Consider the following 12,515-nt stretch of genomic DNA (forward strand, 5'->3'; position numbering starts at 1 on the left):
TAAGAACTGTGTATTTATACCACTACCTGAGTCCCATGTTTTAACTGTACATGAAAAGCTGCTTCAGAGGTAAGCTGCCTTAGGTTATTAAAGCACACAAAAGCTCTACCTCACTGAATGTCTTTGAACTTTACTGAGTCCCACAAGCGATCCTGACCCCTTTGCCCTTTTGACAGGTAATAAAGTTTACAGCAATTCCACACCAAGCCATGCACCAGGGAGTGGTCACAGTAGCAGAAAGAGCTGGGAAGGCAAACTCAGAAAAAAAATAACATTAATATATTGAATGTGTACCAAGAATATTGTAACTGAGCATATGATTTAAGAGTTACTTTTTCCTGTTGGCTTTTTTTTCCACCTTCTCCAAACGTTTTATAATGATGTTAAATTGATTAGTGTTGTTATGCAACGGAACTGGTTTAATTTTCATGGCCAGGCGCTCCTAGTACTCACTCCCAGTTTCTTTACCAGGTAGCGGAGCTCCCGGTGAATGGCTTGAGGATGCTTTGCGCTTGCGCGACTTGAATACTGTCACTATGGGGGACTTGCCTGCTCGGTTGGACTGGTCTATCATGGGCTGCACTATTCTTCTCCGGGCGTTAATAAACCTGGAACCAAGAAAGCAGAGCACACCGTTATGCCTTTTAAAAGAGGAAGAGGAAAAGTGGAGGAAGAGGACAAGCCGCATCCCAGTAAGAGCAAATCTAGATGTTGGCAAAATGGGCATGCCTCGGTTCTTTGCTCTTCGCAGGCTGCACAACCTGTAACCCCCAGTGACCTCCGAGTGCACAGGCCTGGGGTTTCTGGGATGATTTATGTTTGCCTGTTTTACCACAGTCGGACACTTCCATTTCATCTTTTCATGGGGGAATTAGCCGAGTTTCAGGAAACAATGCTAGCCACCACTCTTTTCAGTTGCAAGGAGGGGGAAATTAGTATAGAGAGTGAGATGCTCCTGTGGGCATCTGTTGCCTCTCCTAATGAGAACATTTTCAATCTTAGGTTCTCTGACTTCTTTTTACAGTTTTTGCCAAAACTTCCCCAACCTCTTGCAAACCTAATTCTATTTTAATGCCTACTATTAAGATAATGAACTTGGATGCAGCACACCATCAAATGAGAGAATGTCTGGAGTTTATCACCACTAACTCACACTGCTGGGGACTTCACAGAAACACATTCCTTGCAGAGATTTCTTGGGGTGGCTTTTATTTATTTATTTATTTTTGCTCTTTATGCAAAGACTGAGGTCAAGGCGAGGTCAGAGCCATACAGTAATTGAATTTATAATCTTGCTTTCTCCAGCTAGCTCTGAAAATTTATAAACATCTGATTAAGACACTTAAGTCACTTTAAGTGGCTTAATAAGATTTTTTGTACAATTATTTTTGTAGTCCTTTCAAAGTGATTAGTCACTAAAACATAAAAAGGTGGTTAATATATGCTCTCCAAAATCATACTCATGAGAGCCCAACTCTTAAGATCCATTTGTGCTATGTCACATTAAGAATTACATATCAAATACAGAAAATGCGGGGACATATTAGATTCTATAATAGTATATTACTTTAAATCACATCTGAGAAGGACATAAAAATACAATGGAAAGTTTAATACTGCATTATTAATAATTAAAGCATCCACAGTCCAGTATGAATTCTAGTTTGTATGTCTGCCCACTTCAAGAAGGAAAATAGTTCCTGAAACCAAACCATTAAATAGGGACAGGTTTTTAAAAATAAAAATGCATAGTTCAAACTTTATAAGATTCTCAATATCCTGTATTCTTATGTTCTTTCTTTGTCTGAGAAGTAATTAAAATAAATAATGAAACTGGAATCTAACTAAAAAGTATTCTGTTGGTGTTAACTCTTACTGGTAATATATATTACATCAGTTCTTGCGTATGAAGTCCCTGAACTGCTAATAAAAATATTTAAAACAGAGATCTACACCAAATTGTGTTGCAAATCAGGTTATCATTATCTTGTATAAACCATGAAAATTGGAATCATGTGAGCAGAAGGTTAGATTAATTCTCCATTCTCATTATAAGCACAGGTGTAGCACAACACCATGTGAAATAACCAATTAAAATGGAAAAAAAAAATCTGCTTTTTCATTAGCTGGCTTCACTGCATGACCAATTAGAAAATTATTTAATATTAATATTCTGCATATACCAAAAGTAATTTTCATAGTAACTAACATAGGTAAGAGATCAAGAAACAGCACTTTATCTATGGCACTATTCTTAATCTACAAGGTCTCAGAGTAAGGGAACTCTCTTAACTTTCTTTTGCAAACCCTTTTACGAGCATATTATTTTATAGATATGATTTAGACTACTTACCTAAAAATAGGGAGAGTCATTTTTAACATGAGAAATCAAAGCTCAGAGAAATTAAGTGACTTATCTGAAGTCACATGTTACCAAAGGGATGCTAATAATTTGTTGAATGACACACAGCTGGCAAATGGTTGGGAGCACCCTGCTCTCTAACCCTGGGACCAGAACATGGCCACTGTGTGCCACTCATCTAGAACATTCCAGACTAAATAGACGCCTAAAAATTAGCTGGCTTTGAGCCAGTTACCACTGGCAACAACCCTAATGTTAAGACAAGGGATAAGCATGACTGTGAACGCTCTGCAGATTGGAAATTTTGAGGGCTGTACTGCCAGTGTATATGGACAAAGATAAGGCTACTCCAAAAAAGAGTCAGTCACTCAATGTATTGACGTCCCAAAGCTTGCCTACTCCACATTCAGATATTCAAGATTGGAAAGTGCTATTAACAGCCACCTAGTTTGTTCTCCAACGTGAATCCCTTCTCTTCTAGCCCCAGGTAGATGGGTATTGTCTGCTTCGCTGTTTCTAATATAGCATTCACCATCTCACCTGAGTCCTTGTCACCTCCGGACAGCCCAAACTGCTAAAAGGCTCTATCTTCTGAAAATCTTTTCACAGGACAACTCCGTAGGGTAGTTGAAACAAGACTCACCTCACTTCCTCGGGATAGCTTTTCAAATACTTAAACACAGTCAGCTTGCCCTATAGGTTTCCCCAGTCTTGTTTTTCAGAAGTTCTTCCTAGAACATGAGCCCTTCTAGGATCTTGAGTCCGCTCTGCATCTGGGCCACTCTGTTCAATATGCTGAGGTTTCTCTGTGTTCCTCCTAAGACTTAGGGTGAACAACACTAACTCCATTTATTCTAGGGCTTCTCTGGTCCACATGAGAAGAGCGAAATATCTTATCACAGGCTCTTAGCTTAGTGCCCATAGGCACTGGACATTGTTTGCTTCTTTTTTTGGTGGCAGTAGTGTTGTTAATGAAAACACAGATATAAGACACCAACAGGAGGGGCTGGTTTGTGCTACAACAGTTAAGTCACCATTTGAGACAGTGTCACCCCACATCAGAGTGCATTTTTGGGCCCTGGATACTCCGCTTCTAATCCAGTTTCCTGATAATGTGCATCTTTGGAGGCAGCAGATGATAGCTCAAGTATTTGAGTCCCTGCACACATGGAAGGGAGTGCCAGGCTCCTGGCTTCAGCTTGGCCTAGATCTTCCTGTTGTAGGCATTTGGGGAGTGAACCAGTAGATGAAAAATCTCTCTCTCTTTCAAATAAAGTGAAAATAAATAAACAAATAAGGTACCCATTTAATATGTAGCTGTTAAGGTAGGAATCCTTTGATTAAAAAAAACTTTTAAAGGGCCAGTGTTATGGCATAGTAAGTTAAGGCACCACCTGCAACTCCAGCATCCTATATGGGGGCCAGTTCATGTCCCAGCTGCTCCACTTCTGATCCAGCTCCCTGATAATGCACCTCGAAAAGTATCAGAAGGCGGCCAAGTACTTAAGCCCCTGCCACCCACGTGGGAGAACTGGATGAAACTCCTGGCTCTTGGCCATTTTGGGGCCATTTGGAGAGTGAACCAACAGATAGAAGATCTCTCTCTCTCTCTCCTCCACTGTGTGTGTGTGTGTGTCCCTCTCTGTGTAACTCTGCTTTTCAAATAAAATAAATAAATCTTTAAAAAAAAAAAAAAGAACGCCGGCGCCGCGGCTCACTAGGCTAATCCTCCGCCTTGCGGCGCCGGCACACCGGCACACCGGGTTCTAGTCCCGGTCGGGGTGCCGGATTCTGTCCCGGTTGCCCCTCTTCCAGGCCAGCCCTCTGCTGTGGCCCGGGAGTGCAGTGGAGGATGGCCCAGGTGCTTGGGCCCTGCACCCCATGGGAGACCAGGAAAAGCACCTGGCTCCTGACTCCTGCCATCGGATCAGCGCGGTGCGCCGGCCGCGGCAGCCATTGGAGGGTGAACCAACGGCAAAGGAAGACCTTTCTCTCTCTCTCTCTCTCTCTCTCTCACTGTCCACTCTGCCTGTCAAAAAAATAAAAATAAATAAATAAATAAATAATAAAAAAAAGAACTAGAAAGCCTAATCTCTTTGTTTAAATTGTTTGACCACATTAGTAGGTCTTACTTTTGAAAAAAAACTTTTACTTTTGAAATCTTTTATTTAAAAAAAATCACTTTAGTGAAATATTATCAATACTTACAGGGCATAGTACACTCTTAGAATATTACTGAATGATAATTCCTATAGTTACATGAGCAACATAGAAGGATCCTTCAGAAAGCTAAAGGAAAATTAATATTATGAAAAAACTATGCATGGATTTAAAAATGTTGCACCAAAATAAACTTATCTTATAATTCCATTTTTTCATGAACTCTTTGAAATGCCCTTATGTTATTACCTGGGGTTGTGATGGACATTTTTATCTGAAAATAACCGAGAAAGTGGCAAAATACCTTACTTTTTAAAACAGCATCACCTTTCAATCTTAAAACCATCTGACATTTGATTCTGTTTTGTGTATTTTATCATCATTCTAGACTCTGATGTGCTTTCTCTCTTTGGAATTATGCTACATACAGCAGAGCCATGTGTTTAAATGACTTTGGGGTGAATTCAGATACAAAAACATTTTCCTCCTGGGCAAAGTAATAAAATGACATTCTTGCTCCTCCCACCATAAGTCAAGCTGAGGTCAGTTCCCCCCATCGCTCTATCTGCTTAAGTAAACTGGTCCAGCTGTTTGTTTCTGAAATGCCCTTTGACCTTGCATCTCATCCTCCCTGCTCTTCTGACAGGATGCTTTACTTTTCATTGTGGAAGAGTCGAAATGATCAAGAATTTTCCAAACACTAAACCAAAAAATGAGCCTTCGATCCCATGTGAACTTAAATGAACATATTCCCTTCTTAAAACATGGTCGTTTTAAGAGGCATCATGAAATAGTGACCACAAATTTCATGAGTGTGTTTAAATATAAATCTGTATTTTTGGATGAACATATAAATACCTATCAGAACTTGAACACACAAAAAAATAGTGACAAAACTCCAGTATGAATGTACAATTAAAAGTACATTTCTTTAACAACCACAAAGTATTTTGAGATGAAATACAAACATTCTTAGAATTTCCCGTATTGAAAAAACTTATGATGTTATGATTGATATCCAAATGTTATAACTTTTAAAACTCAGATGTGGAATGTCAGGAATACATGACTTTGTGCCAGCTTTGTTTAATTATTAAAATAGATACACTTTGGTTTAGTATAATGCAATTCAAATGTGCCATAAATTAGACTTAGAAAAAGTGCACCATTTAGTAAAATACACTTTCAGGTTGGAAATGCCTTGTTTGTCATTCCATACTACTTCTGAACATCAAAATACATATTTTTTGAACTCCTATTTTGCTTTGAAAACACAATCTTCTTTTGTGAAGTACTTGTTAACAACTGGACTCCCTGTAGGTGGTAGAAGACTTAATTAGTGAAAGAACCCATACATTTCTCTTATGGAATCACACATTACAATTTATTCTTGTGACCAAGCTATCTGCATCCTCAAAACAAGAAGTTTTATGAAGGAAAAGAAGATAATGAGTTGGTTTTATAGCTTTATTCCATGTCCAGATAAACAGATTAAGTATTTCTCTTTTTTTTAACTCAGTTGTCTGTTTAGGACTCAATTCCTAATAGGAGGTTAGAAGGGAGCAAAATCTCCAAGAATCCAAAAATTGGATTTCTTGTATAGGACTCTGACCAGGAAGATGGGAGGTGACTCTGTTACACTTAAAAGAGAAATACGGACAGTTTTGCTTCACTCTTTCTTTTCTTTACCCCCTAGAAGTTCATTTACCATCAGCCTTTTAAAATTTTTTTCATTCTGCTAGTTCCATCCACAGCTCATTCTCAGTCTTTGGACACCTAACTTTTTGAGCAGTATCTGGTAGAACAGCTTTCTGAAATTGACCTTTGTCCTTTGCTTTACCCTGTCCTCCATTCCTTCCCCCACTACTGGATTGCTGGGTTTAGTTTTCTTTCATGAGGACCAGAGAGGGTGAGGACATCGCAGTGGGCATCTGTCAGGCTCACAGGCACAAGGCGCAGGTCCCCAGTTCCACATAACTTTGCCCCGTTCTGCCTGACAGAATTTTTGTAATACTGATAAAAGTTAAAAAAAAAATTACGTGCTTAGCTAGCATTTTTACCTTGAATCAATTAATTCTCGTCCTCCATGTTTACCGCTCTACTATTCACAGAAGATTAAAGGGAACTGATAGCTGGGTCCTTGGGCACGCTAAGGTAACTCGTAAACCACAGGAAGTTTCTATACAATGCTATGACTCTCCCTGACACCCCATTGTGCTCTCTGCCAAGTAGGCGTCGGTGAGCGTCGGCAGGATGGCGGTGGACATAGGCTTATTTCAGAAGGTACCCATCTAAGTTTGGAGAAAATCATCTTACAACACCTTCATATATGCAACAAGCTAAAACAATCAACTAAAGAAATGCCTTCTGTAGCTATAACTATTACTGCCTATCAAAGAAAGTATTAATCATAGTCATCTTTTATTAGTAGTTAGGTATAGCTAGGAATATCTATATACACACTGGAATAATAATGAAAATACTATGTAGTCTTAAAGTTCTGACAATTTCTGCATTCACTATTCTTTATTCAATTAGGAATAAACAGCATGTACATAAAATATTTATATATTATTCATTTTAGATAATTTCTATAAGCTTTTTTAAGATGTATTCACTTATTTTTAAAGTTAGAGTTACAGACAGAGAAACAGACAGAGACAAAGAGATCTTCCATGCACTGGTTCACTCCCCAGATGGTCACAACAGCCAGCACTGGGCCAGGCTGAAGCTTGGACCTTCTACAGCTTTTCCCAGACCATCAGCAGAGAGCTGGATGGGAAGTGGAACAGCCAGGACACCAACCAGAACCCAGATGGGAAGCCAGGATCTCAGGCATTGGCTTTAACCGCTATGCCACAACACCATTCCCTGCAAGTTTTTTAAAAATTTATTTATTTATTTACTTATTTATTTGAAAGGCAGACTGACAGAGAGAAAGACAGAGACAAAGATTGAGACAGAGACATCTGCTGATTCCCTCTCCAAATGGTTGCAACAGCTGGCACTGGACCTAGCCAAAGCCAGAAGCTCTGAATTCCATCTGTGTCTCTCACATGGATGGCAAGGACCCAAGTACTTGGGCCATCTTCTGCTGCTTTCCAAGGCACATTAGCAAAGAGCTGGATCAGAAGTATAACAGCCAGGAGTTGAACCAGCACTCATATGGGATGCCAGCATCACAGGTTGCAGCTTAACCTGCATCACCACATGTCAGCCCCAAGGTTTTTTTTTTTTTTTTTTTTTTTTTTTAAGCTTTATTTATTTATTTGAAACACAGAGTTACAGAGAGACAGAGGCAAAGGCAGAGAAAAAAAGAGAGAGAGAGAAATCTTCCATCCGCTGGTACACTCCCCAAATGGCCACAACAGTTGGAGCTGAGCCTATCGGAAGCCAGAAGCCAGGAGCTTCTTCCAGGTCTCTCTTGCAGGTATAGGCACCCAAGGACTTTCTAGCGCTTTCCGAGGCCATCAGCAGGGAGCTGGATTGGAAGTGGAGCAGCTGAGACTCGAACTGTGCCTATATGGGATGCCAGCACTGCAGGTAGAGGCTTTACCAGCTATGCCACAGTACCGGCCCCAGCCCCAAGTTTTTAAAAAACATGTTATGGGGCCATTATTGTGGTGCAATGGGTAAAGTTGCCGCTTGTGATGCCAGCATCCCATGTGGGCACTGGTTCGTATCCCAGCTGCTCTACTGCTGATGCAGATCCCTGCTAATGGCCTAGGGAAAGCAGCAGAAGATAGCCTAAGTGTTTGGGACCCTGCTACCCTGAGACCCAGATGAGGCTCCTGGCTCCTGACTTTGGCCTGGCTCAGCCTTGGCTGTTTGGCCATCTGGGAAATGAACCAGTGGATGGAAAAGCTCTCTCTCTCTCTCTTTAACTCAGACTTTCAAATAAAAGAAATAAATCATTCAAGAAATTTCACAAGCCTGGGATTTAAAAAATTATTTATTTATTTATTTATTTATGTATAAGACAGAGAAGGAGACAGATGAAGGGAGAGAGAGAGCATGCACCCATCTGCTGGTTTACTACCCAAATGCCTGCTGGGGCTTGGTCTAGTCAGGTGCAGAAGCCAGGAGCCAGGAACTCCATCCAGGTCTCCCACGCTGGTGGCAAGAACCCAACTACTTGAGCTATCACCACTGCTTCCCAGGGTCTGCATAAGCAGGAAGCAAGGGTGAGGAGACAAGCATTGAACACAGGCAAACCAGCGTGGGCGGTTCCTCTGCTAGACCAAATGCCTGCCCATTTAAATGTTTTTTTTTAATTTTAAATGTAGCCTCACGAAAAAAAAGTCTTCAGATATAAAATTTCACATTGGAAAGTAACAGTTGAACTCTAGAATTTTATTCTTTTCCTACTCCATGAATTTCCTCAAAGTAACATTTCTTTCAAGTGTACCACAGCCATTGAAATAAAACTACATCTACTATATTTTAAAAAAAATAAAGTTAGCATCTCCTAAGGCATGTTTTATAAACAAACCCTCAGGGAAAGAGTTGAAGCTGTCTCTCAAATAGCTCTCTGTTCTTTTAAACAAACAAACAAAAAATCAACTTCAACATCTTCTATTGAAATCTTCATTTTAGATTTACATTCACTTATTGGATTTCATGATCCATAACTGGGGTCTACAGAGTCCAAGCCTTTTACACTCCCTTTCTTTGTGAAATAAAATTTCATGAAACATGATTTTTAATACGCTCAAGAAAGTTGACTCAATCTCAAGTCAAACCTTATGAAATCATGTTTTTGGCACCTTATGCTGGTTTCTTAACCTCCTCCAGGATCTGACAGTTCCAGGACTGCAATACATCATCTGTACGTCTGGGAGTGGGGGAGGTGCAGCAGGGCCAGGAGCAAGAGGACGGGAGGGGAGAGGGGGAACAAGCACTCCTCTCCACCCACTCCAGAAACACAATATTGGAATTTGCTCAAATCACAGGAAGCCCATCAATCAGTGGTATGAGAAGGTTTCCTTTCTCTAGCAGCGATGGAGGTATTTGCCAAATTACACTAGAAAGAACTGAAGCTGTCTGACACAACTGAGGAAGTTAATCACATATGAAATTTTCTTCAAAGCAGCTAGTAGAAAAAAAAAATCACTAATTAGCTGACAGTGATGATGCAAAAATAATAACAAAACCCATGTCTTATTTTGGAGTTTAGAGATGGAAATAAATTTCAAAAAATTCATTACTTACATTTACAGAAATTTTCCTTGAAAGCAAATTTTAAAGTGACTTTTTTTTTTTTTTAATTCTAAAAAAAAATGTGGCCTTGGCTAAAAGCTTTAATCTGACCTGAATTCAAAGCAGAAATAGCTCCCTTAGTAAAGTCTCTATTTCTTTTGCTACTACCTTTTGGATCACTGAAGCCTGAGGCATCAAACTTAGTGGAGTGGAAGGTGGAGATATCTCACAAGACCTAGCAGAAGAAGTAGTCAATGGTTATAAATATCCTAAATATCCACTGACATTAATTACATGCAACAAGATGACATTTATGAAATATTTACTTAAATGTGACAAACAATTTGCTAAATTTGACTTTGTATAACCTTTTAGATACAAGAAAAATAATGGCTTGTTTAAGGTGTATGGTTTTTAAATGTTTATTAGCACAATGTACTCATATAAGCAACAATATAACCTAAAATAATTCAGCAAAACTTCCTCTACTAATGAAAAAAACAAAAATAGCTATAATATTATCTTTAAAGAATAGATGTGTCTTTTTGTGTTAATAACTGAACTGTTTTCCATTTAAATTCCAATATTCTCATATTCACAAAAAGTCAAAAAAATTATATCTGACTAAACATCCCTTACACATTACTAAATAAATATGGTTATTTAAAGCAAATGCTAGCTTTCTGTCATTCTCCATTATAAATAGGATGAGTATTTTATCATCTGAATGGGACACTTTTGGAAGTGAAGGAATACTGTTAATAATTATGCCCAGCAGGGGCCGGCGCTGTATCATAGAGGGTAAAGCTGCAGCCTGCATCTCGTATGGGCACCAGTTCAAACTCAGCTGCTCCACCTCCAATCCAGCTCCCTGCTCATGCACCTAGGAGGGCAGCAGAAAGCAACCACGTACTTGGGTCCCTAAGAGAGAGTTTGAAACAAGCTCCTTGTTCCTGGCTTTGGTCTAGCTCAGTCCTGGCTGTTCCAATTATTGGGGGAGTGAATCAATGGATGAAATCTCTGTGTGTGTATGTGTGTGTGTATGTGTGTGCATGTGTGTAGCTGTGCCTTTCAAATAAATAAAATAAATCTTCAAAATTTTTTGAAAAAAAATTGTGCTGGGGAATAAGCACAAGCCATGAGTGTCCTAGGCAAATGGGGTGTATGGCCACCCTAATGAATATTGGACTATTTTTCCAAAATAAATTTTCCTGGGATTGAAACCCTGTTGTGTTAGAATGGTGACAGTCCCCATATTAATAAAGTATTACAGAATCCCAGCACCATCTTGGAATACCTCTGAGCCCTTCCTTTCTCTAGGGTTATTTCCTATAGTTGCCTCCACTCCCCAAACCATCACCAACCATAGACCTCCCAGGCCAGGAGTCTCCGCTCGTGGGAAGAGGAGAAGTCTCAAAACTTAGCTTGATATCTAGTTTCGTCTGATCCAAAATTAAGCTACAGAATGGCACAGTGAAGACAACTCAACTTGAATGGAGGTTATGCTATTCCTTGGAATGTACACAGCAATTTCTGTTTTAACTAGTGAAGCTTGAAAACTCAGCTCTATGCAATATGTATCAACACATAATCTGTAGACCCTTATAACAAGTGGAACAATTATACCTAAAGGAAAGATCTCTCAATTGAGGTTTATGACAAAATCTTTTAAATGAGGACAATAACACAAAGTGACCTCCTCCTGGAGCTTGTCAAGTCTTTGGAAAATGCTGATGGCCATTAAGTCACTTCAGGGAGAATTTGGAGAACGTGCCTTTTTCTGCTAAGTTGCTCTGTTTCAGTGTGATGACCCTTTCTTGGAATATCACTCATAATTATCTGTCAAAACACTGGCAAATGGTAGGGAGAAAGAGAGCAGTGTCTGAGAACTAAGTAGGAACACCACGGCTTACTGACTTGGAGAGCATGGCAGTATTTAGGTGTTGGAATTATGATGATCAAGCCAGTTAATGTTTATGGATAGAGATTTGCCAATTGTGAAACTTAAAACAGGAGTTTTTAGAACGCCAACATTACAGCTGTCAAAATGCTTAATAGTACAAAAAATTTATACACAAACGCTTACAGCCACAAAAGGTGGAAACAACCCTAAATGCCCATCAATTGATAAATAGATAAACAAAATGTGTTACATCCACACAATGAAATGGAACACCAGACAGCCATAAAAAGGAACAAAGTATCAAAAACACCCACTACAATACAGATGAACCTTGAAAATGGTATGCCAAGTAAAAGAGGCCAGTCACAAAACACCACATATTGGGTCGGCGCTGTGGTGTAGTAGGTAAAGCCACTACCTGCAGTGCTGGAATCCCATAGGGTGCCAGTTGGAGTCCTGGCTGCTCCACTTCCCATATAGCTCCCTGCTAATGTGCCTGGGAAAGCAGCAGAAGATGGTCCAAGTCCTATGACCCTGCACCCTGGAAGAAGCTCCTGGATCCTGGCTTCAGATTGGCCTAGCTCTGGCCATTGCAGCCATTTGGGGAGTGAACCATCAGATGGAAGACCCCTCTCTTTCTTTCTGTCTCTCTCTCTCTGTCTCTGTAACTCTTTCAAATAAACAAATAAATCCTAAAAATAAAAATTTAAAAAATCACATATTACATGGACACATTTATGTGAAAGGTTTCCATGCAGAGACTAAGAGTGGTTGACAGAGGCAGGCAGAGCAGGAAATGGAAGTATGAGGAGAGATAATAGTTAGGGGTACAAAGCTTGCTTTCTTGCCTTTTTAAAAATCTTTATTTATTTCCATCTACTTGAAAGGCAG

At 39.6% G+C, this 12,515-nt stretch overlaps 1 protein-coding gene across 12 annotated transcripts in view; it reads right to left on the bottom strand.

Annotated features, from left to right (window-relative positions):
* Window positions 1–12,515, bottom strand: part of MEIS1 (Meis homeobox 1) — a 141,520-nt gene that overhangs the window by 4,744 nt on the left and 124,261 nt on the right. For all 12 annotated transcript variants that reach the window (XR_016230312.1, XR_016230314.1, XR_016230313.1 and 9 more), the window contains one exon: window positions 550–608. Coding sequence is in view for 7 of the 12 variants with exons in the window: in XM_051837788.3 (XP_051693748.1) it covers window positions 550–608 (59 nt within the window). In the remaining 5 variants the exon portion in view is untranslated. The remainder of the gene's footprint in view (window positions 1–549; window positions 609–12,515) is intronic.

This window comes from Oryctolagus cuniculus, chromosome 2, assembly GCF_051225735.1.
Source record: "Oryctolagus cuniculus isolate XC-2025 breed Fujian yellow rabbit chromosome 2, ASM5122573v1, whole genome shotgun sequence".
Taxonomy (NCBI): Eukaryota; Metazoa; Chordata; class Mammalia; order Lagomorpha; family Leporidae; genus Oryctolagus; species Oryctolagus cuniculus.